The 21,646-nt window shown below is 38.8% G+C and overlaps 1 protein-coding gene across 3 annotated transcripts in view; it reads left to right on the top strand.

The window, feature by feature from the left end:
* Window positions 1-21,646, top strand: part of prrt4b (proline rich transmembrane protein 4b) — a 113,958-nt gene that overhangs the window by 79,467 nt on the left and 12,845 nt on the right. For 2 of the 3 annotated variants that reach the window (XM_051930232.1, XM_028814807.2), the window contains one exon: window positions 16,789-16,878. The exons of the other annotated variant lie outside the window; for it this stretch is intronic. In XM_051930232.1, the coding sequence (XP_051786192.1) occupies window positions 16,789-16,878 (90 nt within the window). The remainder of the gene's footprint in view (window positions 1-16,788; window positions 16,879-21,646) is intronic. 3 annotated transcript variants of the gene reach the window in all.

Here is a 21,646-nt window from a genome sequence, read left to right as displayed (position 1 = left end):
TTGCTGCAAAAGCCATTTTTCATGAATTTCAATGATCAGCACTACAGATGACTACGAGACGAGTGAGTGTGTCTCTTTGATAGCATGGTGCCCTGTTTACATTTGTTCCCCAGTTTTCCCCTGAAACTGGTGCACTAGGCTCTGGTGCCAAAACTGATAATGCTTAGTTAATATTACAGTACTGTATATTATCTGATATGAAAGACAGAGTTATAAAAAGGCCACTGCAGATACATAGAGGGTTACATTAAATTTTAAAAGGGAACATTTACCATATATACTCGAATATAAGCCGAGTTTTTCAGCACCCAAAATGTGCTGAAAAATGTCACCCTCAGCTTATATTCGAGTCAGGTCTCACTGCCCCCGCCAACCCGACAGAAAGCTGGAATGTACAGTACAGTGGAACCCTGGTTCATGAATGTCTCTGAACACGTACAAATCGGGTTACGACCAAAAAGTTCGCCAAACTTTTGCATCTGTTCATGACCACACACTCGGTATACGAACAAACCAGTTTCCCTTTTGGTTTGTGCACGCCGATTGATTTCCATACGTGTTCAGTCTCTCCCTGTGCATTCCCTGTGCAGCGAGCGAGAGAGAGAGAGAGAGAGACACGTGCGTGAGAGAGAGAGACAGAGAGAGAGAGAGACAGACACACACACACGCACACACACACATACATGCACACACGAGAGAGAGCAAGCGAGAGAGATACCATATTGTTTTTGTCGACCCTCTTCTCTATTTACAGAGCTAGTTTATTGTTTTTCTTTGAAATAAATACTCAAAAACATTTAACCTACTGATGCCTCAATTAATGTACGGTAATTTTATTGGTATTTATTTTGATTACTGAAACTTAGCAGTAGCTGCTGCATTTCCCACCCTAGGCTTATACTCGAGTCAATAAGTTTTTCCAGTTTTTGTAGGTAAAATTAGGTACAGTACCTCGGCTTATATTCGGGTCGGCTTATACTCGAATATATATGGTAGTCTTTTTTAAAAAGTTTTTTGAGTCATGATAGGGAGATCTGCAAAACTTTGATGCAATTGCTGAGAAACATCTGACTCACTTAAAAAGTAATTTACTGTCACCTCGGTGACATTTTACCAGCTTGCATCCTTTTAATTGAGGCAATTTGGTTTTTTTTTTAATCGAGTCCTGTACATTTTATCTGCTTTCAAATCTGGGCCAATCCCAAAGGAGGATTGACTCACATTTACAGTACATAATCAGTAATTTATGTTTGCTGACTTCAGAAAGAAAGTGAGTACCACAGATTTCATTAAAAGTGGATCAGGGGATAACTAAGTGAATCTATGAGACTGGTAGCTCTTATTTGTTCCACTTTTGATTTCTTCAGACTATAAAAACTTACAGCAATCCAGTTGCTACCATTTAAGTGCCACAGTCAGACTCTGGGGTTTAAAAATGTTTCAAGTTTGTAAATAACTATTCCAAGATGCACTTGAAACCTTAGCGGTAGGCTAATCCATCTTTCAGATGAGACGTAAAACTGAGGCCCTGACTCTCTGTGGTCATAAAAGATACCTGGGCATCTTTTAAAAAGAGTACGGTGCTTCCAAATGTACTAGCTAAATTATCCCCCACAGCCTGGCCATTTTAAACCACCCCCTGCCCCCCCGCCCCCCCCCCCCCCCCCCAAATCTTCCCTGCCTCTAATTGGCTACCCCTCTCTCTTATCACTTCACCACCTAATTGCTAATGTGTGGTGAGCATACTAGAGAAAGAATGGGTGCCGCACATTGACATTGGTGGTGGTTAAAGGGGTTCCCACTTTCTATGTAAAGCCCTTTCAGGGGTTTAAAAAAGCGCTATATAAATGTAATTAATTATTATTATTGTTATTAATTTGTAGTACTGACAGAAGTTTGGAAGAAATTTGCAGGCCACAAGGGCAAAGACAAAGGCAGTAAATAAGAGATAAATCACTTTTAGTAAAATGGACAGTGGATAAAAAGCCTGAATGTCAGTTGTACTGAATCTACAATGCCAAAAATGAAAACCAAATTAGATAATCACACTGCTGTTTTTCATATCCTAAAGCTTGGACGTTCAGCAGTGCAATAGTGACACCAAAGGTCATGAGGTACATGACTATCAATGAGGTCATTATCATAAACAACATGGTGGCAACCACCTTAAAAAAACAACATATGAAATGGCGACACAAACATAATACAATAATGATAAGCAATAATCACATTCTAGAAATATTCACAACAATTCCAAGAGCACCTCCAAACACGAAAGAATCACATATAATATTTAGGATATTTAGCCTAAATTCTAGAGAAAGCAGTTTTCATTTATTTTACTACATGTTAATATTTGGTCACCTGATGTTAATTTACATAATATTCCCAGAGGCACCTTAACCTTAAACAGCAGATGCTGCCATTATTTAAAAATTGATATTTTCTCTGCCTTAGACTACTGCTCTTTTGTCCCTTTATGAGTTCACTGATACCCTTCGAGACTTCCGTAATTCTTTTCTTGTTTGTTTCCATAATACTGTGTCATCATTATTATGTTAACTTGATCTTAGATTTTCATTTCATTTAGACTCTTGAGATCAGAAGTTCTGAACATGGCAACAAGAATGTGTGATTCCTCCAAAAGACTCATAAAGCAAATCAATGCTTAACTTTAATGAGCCAGTCCCCAGCTAGTACACACTGGTTTCAGCCAACACAGACCCATAAAGGAGAGCTGGCATTAAAAGTTAAAAGTATAAAACAAGCCACAAAAATATAACTCAAAGATGCTTCACAAGGTTACAGAACCATCAAACTCTGGCTGGTAGAGACAAGTACCACAAAGAATCTGTATCAATGCAGAATAATTACCAAAATTTAGAAAAAAATAAAAATGTTCAAAAGAACAAATAAGCATATGCCTGTAAGGCAAGCAATTCCAAATACACACATCCACAGGCAAATCCAGAAACAAATAACAAATCAAAGAAATAACAATACTCACTTTAACTCCAATACAAACTCAATGCGCTACTGCTGAGATCCTCTTCTCTGACCCATTATATAGCCAAAGGGTGGTCTCAGCAGCATTGACGTCAGGGTGATCATATCTCTTGGGTTACTACACACAGAACTGAAGGAATGGGCGTACATTTAAAGTAATACATAATTACTAAATCATAAACAAACATGCCAGAATCCCAGAAACTTTTGTAGCATTCCCACATCAGGAACTCGAGATATTTATAGTTCATGGTACTTTTTTTAGCTCCTACTTCAGGGTACGTACTTTCCGTTCAACAAGGAGGTATCGTCGGAGGGGCTCAGGCAATTAATTGTGCTGATTGGTTGACCACAAGCACTGGTGACATCTTACAAATGTATAAGTTGGTTGGACTTTGGAGAGTTATCAGTGAAGATGGAGTGCTACACTTCACACCACAAAAATAATATTCCCCGTGAACTTGTGATCACTTTGAAGCAATAAGGTGTGAGGGTGTCCAATGAGCTCCTGATCATACTGCACTTCTAACCGCACAACTCTTCATAGCTACCTCTCTGGTGCACATGCAATGCACCGCATCGAAGCAATAATCTCCCCTGTGAAGTCTAGAGTGCATCAAAATAGTAAAGGAGGGGGTCCCCCATTTCCCATATGAACTCCCAAACGTGCCTTACTTCACACCACATCACTGTTCTTCTTCTTTACATGTCTCATATTGTATTTTGCATAAAGGTTACAGTTCCTGTTGTGCAGTGGGAACACAACACACAAAAGTGGCTAGTGGCCCAGGGCCTACATCATATGGGAACTCATTGGTTCCTCATTGGTTCTTGCAGTGGGAAAGCGCCTATAGATACAGCGTGCTAGCTGCTCTTCTTACTATTGACTTTTCTGCTTGAGTTTGATTATTTTATTTGCACTTTTGATTGTTTTTCTGGTTCATGTTTTGCTTTTGCTGCAGATGACTTTGTCTATTTGAGTACATCTATTAATATCATAGACTTGACCCACATCTCCAGCATGAGGTGGCATTTTGCTCCATTTGCTTAAGTCCATGGGATGGAAATGGTTTTATCCTGAACTGAAATGTTTGAGTGAACAGATGTACAGTCTATTGTCTTTTCTTCATAACACAAAAATAATCCAGCACTCCTCAGAAGTCTGCCAGCTTGAATTATCTCATTATTGCTGCTACAGATCTCATCACTTTTTCTCACTCCTGATCTCATCACGTAAACTTTTTCTCACTTCTGAATACTCTTAAGGTGCCTTTGAGTCATAAGTTCTGTCAGTCTGTGTGACGTCCCACCTCTAGTATGTACTTCTGTTACCACAAAGATATTCTCTGGAGGAATTTTTGCCTTTTCCATTAGGATTTGCACAGTGTTTTAACCACCCTCTATTCAATTCCCACTTCCTTTGTCTCTCCTTGGAACTTCTTCATTCTTCAGCATTCAAATTGAACTTTAAATCAATGACATTTCTTCCCATCCATCCATCCAGTATCCAACCCGCTATATCCTAACTACAGGGTCACGAGGGTCTGCTGGAGCCAGTCCCAGCCAACACAGGGTACAAGGCAGGAAACAAATTCCGGGCAGGGCGCCAGCCCACTGCAGGGCACACACACACACACACACACACACCAAGCACACTGTACATTGTACATGCTTTCTTTAAAAAAACTGCAATGCAAAATTTGGATATGGTTATGATTTGTCTACCTTATTAATTTATTGGCATAATTTCCTGACCCCTTTTTCCAATCCTTTATATTTTACTAAGGATTTTTGGGTAACAGAATCCATTTCTTTCATAATTTTCCAGCTAGAATTCTGTTTTAGGATGGCTGAAAACAATTTGCATCTTTTTCTCGTCACCATTGTGGTTTTCAAGCAGCGATTGCCTCAATGATGCTACTCAATGCCACCCAAAGGTACATGGCACTAATGTCATTGGTGTGATGAGACAAACGATCAGTGCTGTGCACTTCCTAGTCGTCCGAATTTCCATCTTGCCTGAAGAAGGGGCCTGAGTGGCCTTGAAAGCTTTCATATTGTAATCTTTCTAGTTAGCCAATAAAAGATGTCATTTTGCTTAACTTCTCACCACATTCATAATAACATGGTACAACACCCTAGTACTACAAATAAATCACAGAAATTCACTGTGAAATCGTGGTTAATGTTTAGCTATCCATTTCAATTAAAAAGACTTCTAAATTCTGGGTAAAGACTTAGTTTTTTGGGATTGACAAAATAGCAGATAGACCTTCTGTTAACAGTTTATTTTTGGCAACTTTTCTCAAAGTTTCTTCTCCTGGTCACCTCCAACCCTTTCTTTTTGCCTTACCTTGCATTCAGCATAACAATCAACTGTTACTCATTGCTCCACATGTCCGGGTGTAAAACTCATCTTGTTCAGCTGTCTGTGTGGAGTTTGCATGTTTTTATTCTGTCTTTGGTGAGGTTGTGTTGGCAGCTGTTAATGTGCATGTGTTAATTAATTAAGTCTCTATGGTGGTTGATTCCTGCCTCACCTCTGAAGCCATCTCTCAACCTGCAATGCAATAATCCGGTTAACAAACAGATATTTTGGTATTATACACTGTATTCATATGGAGTAGTTTAGAGATTACACATTTTCCCTGTGTCTGTGTATTCTCATACTTCAAAGCCTTGGACACTAGGGTAACTGGAAGCTCTAAACTGGCCAAGAGGGGGAATGTGTGGACTCCCCAACTAGGGTACAGGTACACAATAGACTCGGAATCCCACATGTCTGAATAGGCAAACTGAGAAAATGGGTTGGCTGAAATTTTTATACTGAAAAATGGCCAACGACTGCTGTTTCAGACTTGCTCTTGAGGGTTGGAAATGAACAGTCAAAGTCATTTCCTAATCAGTGGGCAATTCCTGTCTCTCATTGATCTTATTTAATTAGGAGGTTATTTTCTGCTCTCGTTTTGTTAAGTCTGACATACAGTACCCAGCAATGAGATTCTTTTTTAATGAAATAGCAAAGACTTCCTATATTATGAGCATGCGTGTGTGTTTCACTCAAGGACATTTGCTCTCTGATTGCTTAGCAAAGACACACACAGGTATTAGTGGCCTTGAATGACCTGCTCTTCGAAATACCCATTTAAGTGAGTCTCTGCGAATATGAACAGTTAACAACAGGAGGAGGAATAAAAATGAACCAACTGAAGACTCAGTCAGATTCAGTAAATGCGTCAGACCTTCAGTTATCATTGTTGCCTGAATTGTGATGCTTTGTAGAGAGCAGTTGACCTGAACATCTTAAGAGACTTGTTAGAATTCTTAAAAGATATTATTGCTGGAATAAGCGCTAGAGAAGCGATAAAGAAGGTTTAGGAGATGGATGGATGAGTGGATGGATGGATTGATGGATGGATATTGTGCATAAATATATGCTTCTTTGCTTTGGAGTTTTCCTGTGGAAGTTTCAGCGTTGTGCTTTGTGCTCTACTTGCATGTTACCTGCATGCTGCTCTGCTCTTGCTCATGCTGAATATACTAAATTTGATTAATTAAACTGAATTTCTTACAAAAGCAGGCTACACAATGTTTACTTTAAAGTGTATAGATTAGAATGAGGGCAGAAGCAATGTCTAGTTAAGGAAAGTTCTTGTAAAGGCAGCAGTTGTCTTCTCTACCTATTGAAAATCCATCCATCTGCCTGTATGTCTGTCCGCTTTTCACGAGAGAACTACTTAATGGATTTAGATTTTCTATAATTTGCTTGTACATTCCGGTTGATTTTGCGACTTCTCTCATCATGCTAAGTATCAAAGTTCGCTTGCGGTACCAATTTATTTGTGCAAATCCGAGAGACATGCAGTGGGCCGAGGGGGAGTTCTCCACTTAGCTAGCAAACGGGAGAACTGTTTAACGGATTTAGGTCGGGTTTTTTTCTAGAATTTGCTTGATCATTCTTCTTTCATTGCGTTAACAATCATCAGTGCTTGCAGGAGCGATATATTCACGCTAATCCGAGACAGAGGCTGCAAGCCAAAGGGAGGAGGAAGAGTGACGTTAGGACAGGGAGCTGGCCAGAGCCCTCCTCACTGTCCTTTTTCACTGAGCGGAGCTGCGGGGCACGGTAAGTCTAATAATATGAGAGTAAATCCAAAAGTAATGACAATTTGAACGTTACATAGTAAACACATCGGACTGAACCTCATGTGATATAACACATTCATGATGGCTTGTGGGTAATTCGAAATACACACAGTGCGGCAATCTGCTGTTAGTTTAGTTGAAGCCAGGGTCAAATGAACATAAATGATCTGTTGCAGTGATGCACTGTGGAGTAGTGAGATTCCATTGGGCAGAAAGTTGCTGAAATTTATAAAAATTAAAACTGTGCCATTGAATTAAACAATAAATCAGGCTGTAAATAATCCAACATACAGTATTTATATACAAATTAATCTTTGCACCAGACAACTAAAAGATCATTGAAAACTGATACATTAGAATAAGAACAAGCCAACAATTCTTTTAATTTGTTAATAATTCAATTAATATACCAGAAAAATAATGAAAGATGAGAAATGCAACACATAAAGACTGTCAGAATTGTATCCAATTTTAACCAATACATTTTCCAGTAAAGTGATAATTTTATTTTTCAAATGCATTTGTCCGGAAAGTGTAATGTTTCCAAATAAGTTGACTGCACATCGTAACAGCGCTGTAGTGCATTCTGCTTACTGCATGCCATACACAATATTATAATTATGCTGTTTACTGTTACTAAAAGCTGAGGACAGAATCAGTCACCACACTTGATCTGTGAGACTTGCATCTCCTTGCAATGCTTTTTCACATCCCACTGCTAAGCTTTTGTAACTGATAGCAGACAAACATGACAAACAGCAGGAGGGACAACAGGGGAAGCTGAGTGGTGAGAATGCACAAGAAAGTTTTTATGGATGGTATGGGAGACAGGGATACAACAACCCTATTCATCCTACAGCTATTCACGCTAACAAAGCAGTCCACTGGTCGGTACCCGAGCAAGACATGAGATCTCCCACAAACCTTTTCGTCCTGCTCATTTGCATGCAGAGAGCATGATTAATCGGTGTACCCTATTGCCTTCTTACATATAGATATATGTATCATCGTCACACTGCATGTGAAGAAAAATCAGTCTTGTATGGTATAAAACACTGCTGGAAACTTTTAAATGTTTGCCAGACTTTGCTTTCTTAACCTTACTACGTGACTCTCAGAGGGAAGTTTTACTTCATGATTTCATATCTTCCTTGTCGCAGGCTTCTCTGCATGAATTAAAATTAATTGGCAGCCATGCCTGAGTAGCCTAGGAAACGTTAATTACACTTTATTAAATTTGGCACTTCCAGCATTCAAGTTGTACACAAAGCAAAGTAATAAAAAAATATATATATGTATAATCCACTAATAGAAACTGATAAACATATTTTCTGTCATAAGTAAATGAAGACAGATTGTCAAGGGTTAACATTTTTGGAATTAACAGAAAATTAGTGGATTAAAGAAGAAGATAAAGAATTAAAATGATAACTTGGCAAAAAAGTTAAAAGAAGGGAAAGATGGCTAAAGAATATTAAAACAGATAGACAACATAACTCAGATGTGTGTCAATTTTTATTTATTATCCAACTCGCTATATCCTAACTACAGGGTCACGGGGGTCTGCTGGAGCCAATCCCAGCCAGCACAGGGCGCAAGGCAGGAAACAAACCATGGGCAGGGCGCCAGCCCACCACAGGACACACACACACACCAAGCACACCCTAGGGACAATTTAGGATCGCCAATGCACCTAACCTGCATGTCTTTGGACTGTGGGAGGAAACCGGAGCACCCGGAGGAAACCCACACAGACACAGGGAGGACATGCAAACTCCATGCAAGAAGGACACGGGAAGCAAACCTGGGTCTCTTAACTGCGAGGCAGCAGCATTACCACTGCGCCACCGTGCCGCCCGCTTCTATTTATTATTTTCATTATTATTATTTTATTCACCCCATTTGGGTTATAATTCAATTACTTTTTATCCGTATTATTTTTCATTCATTACGTACCTTTAAAAAACCCTGAAAAGTTTCATTTCTTGAATGGGATCTCCTGGACACATGTGGTGGACCACAAACTCTGCTATTTAAATCATCAGAGAATTTAATTCCCGTCAAACTTGAGTCATTAATAATTCATGCTCCGTCCACCAGACAGTAGCCAGTGCTGCTGCTTCACAGCGCCAAGGATCTGGGTTTAAATCGCAGCCTGGTCTGGATGGATTTCCTTCAGGGATTGCCATTTCCTGTATATGACATGCATATTATTTTCATCGTTGACTCTGTGAGTGAATACGTATGTCTCCATGTAAGAGAGTGCCTTGTGAAGACATGAAGTCTCATACATGAATACCCTGCTTCCAAGCTAGAATGTAAATGTAATAGTTTATAGGTTTATAGATAATATTTATTGTCAAAATGAATGGATGGGTAGATAAAAACAGCTGTGGACTCTCCAAAGGTTGACTTTCTACTGGGATGCTGCTGACTGGAGTTTTATTTTCCTCTCCTCCATTGTCAGTCGGCCATTAATAATTACATTAAGGGTCACTTTATGTTAATCCGTCTGAAATTGCTGTTTCCTACTGGACAATAGATGCTTACAAATTTTTTGTGTATGTCCTGTGGATGAATAATTTTAGGGTAGCATAGCATTCATCTTAAAGGAATAGCATAAATAATAGCATAACGGGTTAATAAATGCAGGCATATCAGGAAACCAGATAAAGGTCAAGTGAACAACAAAATGTACTGAAAGATGACTAAGAAATAGCAGATATCCTGTAAAGAACCAGAATGGACAGTTGTTATATGCACAGAAATTTCAAAGGTGGTGGCTCAACTCAAAGATATAAGAAGAACCAGAATATAATATAATAGACTTTTATTTTCTACTAGTTGTCCCCCGTGGCTCCGTCGGCGTAGTAGTGAAACAGGACAGTGAGGAGGGCCCTGCCCGGCTCCCTACTCCTGACGTCATGCTTCCCCCTCCCCTCGGCCCGCAGCCTGTTTCTGATTAGCGCAAATAGAAATCAAGACTGTGGCAATTCACAGTTCTTAAGTAATAAAAAAGAGTTTTGAAAAAGATACTACATAAAGTAACATTCTCGGGCCTTTTTAATCCATCCAAGGAACCAACACCAGTCAGCAACGAGGAAAACCAGTCCTGGACGGAGCATCAGTCTAACATGGGGCCCACTTATGTACACACACACACTCATAATGGGGCCAGTCCAATCTGATGTGCTCTTCTTTGAGAGAGTCATGAGGGAAACTGGAGTACATGGGGAGAACTGAAAAAGATAAATTCATAAAGCTTCTCACAACCCAAATGCTTCAGTAAAGAATTTCAAGAGTGCTTTCACTATCAGCCATTTTAGCTCATTTGTCAGTTTTCTCAAGGTACTTCTAGAGGGGTCATGGAAGGGCTAAGTGGTCATTTATTATCAATTGTGCCAAAGCTTTTTTGTTCTTCTCTTCTCTTTTGTCATCTTTTGGTCTTTGGAGTGTTCTGTATCTTCATAATTAGCTAACGGTCTTCAATTCACATTTATGGACTAAAGCTTTATTGTATAGTGATCTGTTAAACCATGTAACAATCCTAGCGTATCACAAAAATTAACTCATGCTCTTGTCAGACTTACTGATTTTTTGTACTCAATTTTCCTTTATTTTATTAATTTTTGGTGAATAGTAATATCCATCCATCCATCCATTTTCCAACCCGCTGAATCCGAACACAGGGTCACGGGGGTCTGCTGGAGCCAATCCCAGCCAACACAGGGCACAAGGCAGGGAACCAATCCTGGGCAGGGTGCCAACCTACCGCAGGACACACACAAACACACCCACACACCAAGCACACACTAGGGCCAATTTAGAATCACCAATCCAGCTAACCTGCATGTCTTTGGACTGTGGGAGGAAACCGGAGCGCCCGGAGGAAACCCACGCAGACACGGGGAGAACATGCAAACTCCACGCAGGGAGGACCCGGGAAGCGAACCCAGGTCCCCAGATCACCCAACTGCGAGGCAGCAGCGCTACCCACCGCGCCACCGTGCCGCCCTGAATAGTAATATCCTCCAGTATTATCATTATGGTGTTATTGTAATGAGATGCAATCTTCTTGACTGCACAAATGAACTATGGTCACTTAGCGTGAACGTCATAAATGTAAACTTATTTTCAGAAAGCAAGCACCACAACATAAGAAAAACAAAATGCATGTGGATTTTCAACATGATAGGCCCATCTCCAAAATGTTTTAGCCCTAAAACCTCTTTGGCCAATAGCAGTATGAAATGGACACTTCTCAGTCCACTACAGCCACATTCTTTACTTACTCAACAAACAGGATTGCTAAATCTTAATAAATAATAGCAAGGAAAAAGAGTGACTTTGGATAGATAGATAGATAGATAGATAGATAGATAGATAGATAGATAGATAGATAGATAGATAGATAGATAGATAGATAGATAGATAGATAGATAGATAGATAGATAGATAGATAGATAGATAGATTGTGAATAACATGACATATCATTAAAAGGCAAAGGTAAAAGGTGCTTTAAGAAATAAATACAGATACATTTAACTTACCTTTTCTTCGGCTTTCATTTCCTTCTCTATATCTTTCATTTTAAAGTTACAGGAATGGGAAACACATTTAATAAAACACAGCAGTTAAATTGAAAATTGATTCCATTAATTGCTGACTTTGTATATTTTTTACCCTTTGAGCTGGCAGCCTAACATTATAACAGAACATAGCTTAATCAAACAAACAAAAAGAATATCACAAGAACAACAGGGTGCTTCAAAAACAGTCCATAAAACTCATTCAGCCCCCAACTGAGAGAGAGCCCCAACAGGTTCTTTGTATAGGATAAAATAGCAAATAAAAAGATTCAGCACTAGCCCATGAATTACATTAACAATTTCTAGTTAAAGTACAGAAACAATTCTGAATAGAACCGCCTAAGTGCTCCTTGTAATCTACGTGTAATGTATGTAGTATGCACTTATACAAAGGTACTCTGAGAATTTCCAAACGTTTTGAGGTGAGGCAGTTCTACTCACTGATCATCGTGCTGGAGAGTGGCGACGTGTTATATGTTGAGTAGCACATGCAAGTAAGAATTTCTCTGTACTAAGTACATGTGACAGTAATGGCCCGATAAACTCTATAAAGGGAAATTAGATTTGTTTTTCAACTTGAGATAATATAAATGATCACTTTCCCAATGAACTATAGAAGACGGATAGGAATTCTTTGACTTGAGCAAAATAAGTCTTTGTTCAAATAGTCAGGTATTGGATATTACAACTGACTTTTCATGGCACTCTGTATACTGCAGTTAAGGCATTAGAGGTGGTCATAAATTCATTGCTATCTGAAAGATACCATATACAAAAATGTTTACCCAAAATGGTTAAGTGTAGGACATTCTCAAAACCTGAGGCCTAGTGATGCAGGCACTTCATGATGCTGAATTGTGATTCTTGTTACAAGTACTGACTTGGACACATTCCTAGCAACTAAATATAAAATGTTAATGTCTGTCTGCCAAGCGACTACATTTACATATTTGGTTGATGCCCTTATCTACGGTGACTTACAACATCAGGGATACATTTGATTACATTTCTTTTGTTCTACCACTTGGAGGAAAGGCATTTAAAGTGACTTGCTCATGGTCACACAGTGTCTGTAGCCTTAACAACTACACCGTCCTGCCTACACTTGCTTGTGAACTAATGGGACTAGAACACCGATCTTGGTGTTAATTGAAAGGTTATGTCCTTCTCTGTTCTGGAAATGCAAAACATTTTAGACAGTGGCAGCCTGGCAGCCTTGACCTGCAGTCATATGTTTACAGAAAAGAGATCAAGAAACCAAGTGATAACCACCATGATGGCAGAAAGAAAAAAAAGACCAGCAGCATCTTCTGAGTGTCAAGCACATTGCACAAAGTGATTAAATGATAAAGTATGAGAAAGACACAGAAGCACATAAACGAGCGAGGAGTAATCCTAAATTTAGAAATTTTACATAGTGGCAATCTGGTGAGGGCAAAGGTGGGGCAAAGTGACCTGTGCTCATGTGATTTTGGCAACATCATTGAGAAACAAAGTAATAACTACCATAATGCAGAGAGAAAAAGAAGGGCAGCAACATCTACTGAACCAAGTAAGAGATGAAGAATAGAGAAAGAATAAGACAACAAGATTCTGAATCACACTAACAAGCAAGAGATCATCCTGAATACACCCTGATATGTTTTGGAAATTGTAAGGAAATTAGGTTGTGGCACCGGATGGTCAGAAAAAGTATTGTAATAAAAGTATGGTCCTCGCAAGCCTGTCTAGTGATAATCCCCCAGCACACGTGTTCAGAATTCATAATCAAGCATAAGTATTGTTTTTTAGTGATCATCAAAAAAGTTATAGTTACCATAATGGCAAAAAGAAAAAGAGCAGCAAAATCTGCTGAGCATCAAGCAAGTCGCATAAGGAAGTTAAGTGAGAAAGAACAAGAAAGAATAAGAAGACAAGATGCTGAACCATATTAACAAACAAGAAATAATCCTAAATATCGAGCAATTGAGCAGCAAACAAACACGATGGCCAATAGGCGTGCAAGGCAAAGCCCAGGGATACAGAATGCAAGAATACCCCAGAGACAGAAGATCATCAAATAGTCAAAACTTCTGAAAATAGGAATGCATTGCTGTTACCTCCTTACCTCGATGTTTCTGTGATGACCACTACTTAGCAAAGTTAAATCAGTAATGTGATCAGCATCAAGCATATTTTTTTAATGTTGATTGCCAAAATAGAAAAATTCTGCTGGGTCTAGGTGAGCTGCCAGAAGTAATAATTTCAGAGGAACTAAAAGAAGTAACTATTTAGAAAACATAACAGGAGCAGCCGAAAGGAAAAAGAAGAAGAAGCATCAACTGCTCCTTATCTTTGACTTGGTATTTACTTGCATTTTACTTTAGGCCGGTAGATCTGTGTGTTTCAGTAGTAGTCAAATAAAATGAATACATGAATTACTTCCATGAAGTGACCTACAATATGAGACTTTAACCTCACGTCATGACTGCAGCATATCACATCTGAATCATAATTCACAAATGGGTATAATATTTGGAGCAATTTAGATCACATTGTGACCAAACCATATCTATCTATCTCATGTGCACACTATCCTGGTAGATACAATCAGTAAAAGTGAAATAACGCTAGTTTATTCAAGGGACAATGAAGCTTATTTCACAGCTTACAAATGGCTAACATCATAGTTCATAAATTGCAATGTTCCTGATTTTTTATGGCGCTTCCTAATAGAAATGGGCAGGCCATTAGCACCAATGCCGGCACGCTGATACTGGACGGGCCTCACTCTGAGCTGCATCCATGGTGGGGGTTTAGCTGGATAACTTGAGGTCTTTATTTTAACATTTTAAACACTAAGCCACATTACCTACTGAAACATCCATGAAATTGATGTGGTAATTAGCAAAACTATTTAAAGTACACAGCATAAAATTTTCTCTCCATAAACTGAATTGACATATCATATATATATATATATATATATATATAGAATATGAACAGTTTTTTTTACTTGTCCTGTTTCATAGATTAGGTTCTTAACTTGTCACAGAGGAGTATCCACCATAAACCTTAGAGATGAGGCACACGTGGTCTTTGTGGTCTTAATATTTAACGTGAAAGACTGGCCTCCTGTTGACAGGATCATTAAGTTCTCCTAATGATCGAGCTCTTGTAATCATCTGGCACAGAAGCCTAATGCATTTCCTGGGGAAGTAGGCACTCAAATTCAATTGAGTTTTGTATGCAGGGCTGTGTCTATTACTGTATATCTCAGTCAGCCTTGTTTTTCTGACACAAATGTTATTCTACGAAACCGCACTTAACCTTTAGCGATACCACTCATGGCTGCAAATCAGGTAGCTAGCTAGGCAAATCAGTTTTTCTGAGTGCTGTCACATAGCTCAGCAGGGTCCTCCTCAGATCTCCTCTTGCACTGCAATGCATGATAAAGTGGGTACAGTATTCAGTATGACTGTAAAATTCAAGCTGAATAGCCTTGTATTGTGATCAAAGCATAAACATTTTATTTAACTGGATGCCAGGTGTAGAACAAAACGTAAAACAATAAAAATAAACTAGAAAAGACTGTAAAAACTGCTTGATACATAACCTTTTCAAACCCATTTAATTAGGGTTGCTCAGGCACAAAGGCAGGAATCAACCTTGGATGGGATGTGAGACTATTGTAAGGCCCATTCATGCATACACACATTGGGTCCAAGTTGGAATCATCATTAGAACAAGCTGGACGAGAGCAGGCCGTTCGACCCAACAAAGCTCGCCAGTCTTATCCATTTAATTCTTCTAAAAAAACATCAAGTCGAGTTTTTAAGGTCCCTAAAGGGCTCTTGTTCAAAAAACGGACGCCAAAAAGCAAAAACAGGGTTAACTTTAAGATTAGGCACCCTTAGACTATTTTAAGAAATTGGGCACCTCATCAAAATTTTAAGATTAGGGACCCTGGTGTACCTGGCCTTACCCCCACGAACCTTAAGTTCAGGGTTTGTAGTAGGGGTAGGCCAGTCCGGTTTTGGTGTCTGCTTTTTGAACAAGACCCCTCTAAAGTCCATGCTACTCCAGTGTTTATGCTTCTCTGTGTAATATCCAATCCACTTAACCTTCAAGTCATTCAAAATGTGGTAAGACAAAAAAACAAACGTATACAGAGGAAAATCCATGCAGACAAGAAGAAAACAAACCCTCGGTGTGCATCTTACAGAGTTTAGAACAGGGGTCCCCAACTCCGGTCCTGGAGGGCCCCAGTGGCTGCAAGTTTTCATTCTAACCCTTTTCTTAATTAGTGACCTGTTTCTGCTGCTAATTAACTTCTTTTGAATGAATTTTAATTGACTTCTTTTTTAAGATTTATTCCCCTGAATTTCTTCATCGTTCCTCTGAATTACTTCATTTCTTTCCTTAAACAGAAATGAAATGTGGAGTGAGGGAGCCAACAAAAGACCAACTAAGTCAGGGCCTCAAACTCTAACCAATTTCTCTCCAACCAGTTGCTTAATTAGGCGCTGAGTCTTGTCGTTAATTAAACGCGTTGTTTAATTCCATGGCTTGTTGCTGCTCTCATCGTGCAATAGCAGACATTTCTCTTTTCTAAGAGCACTGGGAAAATGATTTGTGGACCTGAGCAGATCAACATTCCTGAGATCTTCACCTTTTTTTATTTTCAGATATTGTATGATCAACACAGTATGTTTTCGGTTCATTTTGTAGCTCATCATTGTCTGGCTGCTAATTAAGGAAAAAGAAACAATTAAGGGGTCTTAGTCTTCAAGAGCAAGTCAATTAAAATTAATTCAAAAGAAGTTATTTAGCAGCCAAAACAGGTCACTAACTAAGAAAAGGGTTAGAATGAAAACCTATAGCCACTGTGACCCTCCAGGACCATAACTGGGGTCCCCTGGAGTAATGTGACTTTCCAGAATTCACCTAGTTTAAAGTCTGAAGTGCTTTATCTGGACACTGCTTTCTTTATGTGTGCATTGTTCTTCTACGGAAATAGCTTTGTGTTCTTTGTTTTTTATGTGCATCGCTGGCTTGATGATGAAGGTCAAACCAATGGGGACCAAGAACAACATGGACTATTAAGTCAAGATGGCACTGTCTCAACTTCACAAAGTCTGGAACCGTTGACGGCAGGTAGGCAGCAAAATATAAGGTATAAAAGAACACATGGGGAACTGAGGAGAAGGAATGCACTGAAGAAATGTATTTTACACAGATCTGTTAAAAGTGTCTCCTAAACCAGATGAGGGGTTCAATTCAATTAAATTCAATTTTATTTGATTTGTCAACAGGTTTTATAGAGAAATCAACACATGACATTAAAAACACATCACAAAGAACACAGCCATCATACATAAACTTATACTTGTACAAATAAATATAACACTGAACATGACACATATGGTGAAACATTAGATCAAACATATTCAATATAACAATTAAACCAACATCACGACCTGACTGATGATTGCTGCAAAGGCTAACTGTTCATCTCACGATTTAAGCATGTGAATGCTTATTAAAATTGAGCTTACTTAGAAGAATAATAGCAGTTGAAATGAAAGAGTATTTGAGCAGGTTGATTTTTTATGCTCGGAGCACTGAACCTGTGACCTGATAGCAAGTAATGTAATTGAGAATGTAGTGGATGAGTCCTCTCTGACAAAGTGCACTCGGCTTTCTGTAATAATTGCTTGATAAAAAGGTCTGTGATATTGGAGCTTGTTATTATTATTATTTTATATTATATTATTTTGCTCTATTTTACAATTTGATTTATTCTGTTTTTGTGGGTGACTTCTAAGATTTCCAAAGCAGGCCAGCACAACATAAATAAAGAGACTCAGAACAAGATTTACAGAAGACTGACTGCTTCCTTAAACAGTCGCGCCACTGCTGTCCCTTTATGCGGATGACTTTTTCTGTATTTTCATTAAGTCAGTTTTCAGACAGAAAACACATACTGTAAAACTTACTTTGCTATATTATTTCCACCGTTTCCTTTAAATTTTATTACTACAATGATAATGGGAGGGTCTCAGCATTTTCAATTTTCCAATCTCCTTTGTCATTCTATTATTATTATCCTAAAAATAGTAGTAGTATGTGGTGGGCTGGTGCCCTGCCCGGGGTTTGTTTCCTGCCTTGCGCCCTGTGTTGGCTGGGATTGGCTCCAGCAGACCCCCGTGACCCTGTAGTTAGGATATAGCGGGTTGGATAATGGATGGATGGGTAGTAGTAGTAGTAGTAGTAGTACTTTGAATCAGTTTTAATTGTCCTTAGGATTTTACTAAACACAAGGTTCATATACCCAGAATTCTCAGCAAAGCTGAATATCATCACAGCTGATGAAACCATGGTAACCAGCATAAAGTTAAAGGAACACAATGAGAACATCTGTACATACAACAACATTGACCGGATTAACCTATGAGAATATAAACTCAAGACAGAGAACATGCTACTCTTGGTCACAAGAGCTGTAAGTCAGAAAAATAGGACATGACATCAACAGTCAATGAGTTTTCCATTGACCTTTTTATGTTCATAATTAAGTCAGATGCAATACATGGAATCAAATCCACCAGAAGAATAATAATATGTCCAGTAAGAAAAATGGAAGAAAGGGTATTTTTCTTGGTTCTCCAGTTTTCTCTTCAAATCCAAAAAGTCTTCAGGTTAGGAAATTGACTGTATGACTTGTCATATGATTTAATGGCACATCCATCCCTGACTTGCGATCCTCACCACTGGAATAGGCTCTGGCTTAGTGCAACCCTGAACAGCTTTAGATAGATAGATAGATAGATAGATAGATAGATAGATAGATAGATAGATAGATAGATAGATAGATAGATAGATAGATAGATAGATAGATAGATAGATAGATAGATAGATAGATAGATAGATAGTGTGAAAGCTAGGGGGTCCCACAAAACACAAGTCACCTTCCTTCTTCCCAGTTCTGACTTGACTGGACAAGGTGGCACAGTCCTTTTTATTGAGCTGCAGTGCCCTCTTGCATCACCCCCGGACCGCAGCAAGGCTGAATTACCGGACTCCATTTCCCAGTATTCCCTGCTGATGTCCAAATGGGCACCAATATCCAGGGTTGCTGCCATCTAACGTCCTGGGAGATTAAATGGCAGCCAGAGACTGTCCTTTCTTGTCCTTCCCTTTGATTCCAGCCAGGAAAGGTACTATAAAGGGAAAGGAAACTTCTTCTCTCCTGGTTGGGATGCCTTTCTATCCACCTGGGGCTTCCCTTCTGGGTAAGGATTCCTCCACTCTCTTAGCTAGGATGCCCGTTCATCCTTTATGTTAGTTGCAACACATAGATAGCTAGATAGATAGATAGATAGATAGATAGATAGATAGATAGATAGATAGATAGATAGATAGATAGATAGATAGATAGATAGATAGATAGATAGATAGAAGTGAAAGACACTATATAATAGATAGATAGAACAACAGAGAAAGGAAAAACTTGGCCAAATGGGGTATTGCCCAGCGATGGATGGACATAATTACATGATTAAAGAGATGTATAGCTTATGAGTATTGAAACTAACATAATTATGGACCACATAATATGATTTCTCTCTATATTTTAACCCTTCTTTTTTATAATGTTGAGTTCTCCTCTTAAACCATTTAGAAAACTTTCAGTTTATTTGTCTGCAATTCAAACATCTTACATGCACAGTTCAAAATGACACTTCTCTCTGGCCTAATTATTTCCAGATAGGATTCCTTCTAACTCATTTCCTGACTTCAAGTAAAATGTTTGTCTTTTAGATGTGTATAGGAGAGGATCTCAGCTTCATTTTTCTCTCTTTACCATCAAAACGCTGTTTCTTTTTCTCTTGTGTGGTGTTCTGAATCTCTTTATGCCTCTGTGTGTCCCTGCACACACCATTTTCACTCCTATAGAAAAATCAGATGTATCATTTGTTCCAAGCACTCTGACTATGATTATTAACGTCTTCAGGCCTTTTTCAGCCATATTTAATGTTTACCAGGGTCAAATACTGTATTTCAAGCCTGACAGCCATTAGAAATATTTTCCAACGGGCGGCCTACTGCCTTATAGCTGAAGAAGCGTAAGCCTGAATCCCAGTGTCCATGTGGTGTTTCTGCAGGTAAACTGGTGATTCGAAATTGTCCCAGTGTGAATAAATGAGTGAGTCTGTGCATGAATACTGGATGGACTGGTGACCCATCCATGTTGGCTCCTGCATTGTGCTGATGCTGTCAGGTTCTGTTCAGTCACATCACAACCCTGAGTTGAAGTTTAGGTTCCGAAAATCAAGAGTTATATCTAGCCATCATTAGTCCACAACTCATATCTTTCCAATGGGTTATTTTTTTCATATATTTTTTTTAAATCCTCCCATTTACCCTTCTGGAAGTCTGCGGGCACCACCCTTTCCAGTTTACATGTCATTTATCTTTCTTTCAAAGTCATGCTTTTATTTTCAGTGATGAGTCATCTGCTTCCCTATCCATTTTTAACATAAGATCCTCACATTTCCTGATAATTACATTTTCCAGTCACCAAAATCTCCTTTACATCATAAATTTCCTTAAATGTCCTGTTCTATTTGTAGAGTTTATATAAATTCATTTCATGGTACCATTTTGCCTGTGGCTGAACACTTGGGCATAACGTTTATCCACCAATCTGTTTTTATATCTGATTATCTTTGGTAAGACTCAAAGGAATCACTAACTAAAACGAACTTTTAGTGACTATTTTGAGCAAAATGAATGCCATACCAGTGCTTTGAGTTAGCTGGAAAATAGAAGCGAAGGTCAAATGTGTCCCACGCTTTCTCTAATCCTGCTGCACAAAATAAGAACAAACTTATTGTAAACCCAGAATTTCAGATCTCGCTTTCACTACTTATAGTATTTCAAGTTTTGAAGGTGGCATCCTGTTCTCAGTTCAGTAATGCTATTTTACAAGGCAGTGTAACCGCATAAATATGTTTTGTAGTTTTTTGAAGTGCACATATTTATCTTAAAAAGAGACATCTTGCTGGCCTAATGAGGACTTGACCAGTCTGCTCTGTGTTTCTGATAGAAATGCATCTGAACCCGTTTCACTTTGGTGTAGGGTGAATGGTGTGAAAAAAGGGCAGAGTTAGAGGCTACGCAGATTCTAAAGATCGCCAGAAATGTTGAGCTCTTTGAAAGCAATCAGAGCGCAATCAAGTCCCCAACATGGGGTACCACTCATTGCACAACATTAATTTCACATGTTAATTAAAGAATCCAGTTTAATTGCTTTTCCTGTTTTGAATTTTCTACATTCAATAAGATTCATATGCTCTACCAAAAATTTTTCACTTTCCTGTTAAAGTGACAAGGACAGTGACCTTTTTGCACTTCCAATAATAAATGTGTCAAGCTCTTTTTAATCTTATTTTGTTATTTTTGGCATATTTTTTAAACACGTGACTGAGGTTAGAAAGGCTGCTGAATGCTTTTGAAAGAGTGTAGTCACTCCACTTGTATGTAAACCATGAATTAGTAAAGGCCATGTCACATTGGGTGACTTTTCCTGTGATTTTCAGTCATGGCCTTCATTTATAATAAATGATCTTAGCAAATTGGGGGAAGTCGTTTAGTCTGACATACCCAGAGACTCACTCCAACTAATCTGTGACTCGCTCCAACAAAAGCAGACAGGTTACTCATAAGGCTGGGCTGTGTGTGTGTGAGAGCTGACAAGAAAACAATGGAAGTCCAATACATAGAATGCAGCAACGAGAAATAAGAAACGTGAGGTTGGGAGACCTCACAGGCAGAGGAGAAGTGCATCTGTCTGATGTCTTGTCTTTCACATGCTGGAAAGTCAGCACTCTGTCGCTAAATATGACATTCCCAGCAATCT

Source organism: Erpetoichthys calabaricus, chromosome 1 (genome assembly GCF_900747795.2).
Source record: "Erpetoichthys calabaricus chromosome 1, fErpCal1.3, whole genome shotgun sequence".
Classification (NCBI taxonomy): Eukaryota; Metazoa; Chordata; class Cladistia; order Polypteriformes; family Polypteridae; genus Erpetoichthys; species Erpetoichthys calabaricus.
This window is presented reverse-complemented; position numbering and strand designations above follow the sequence as displayed.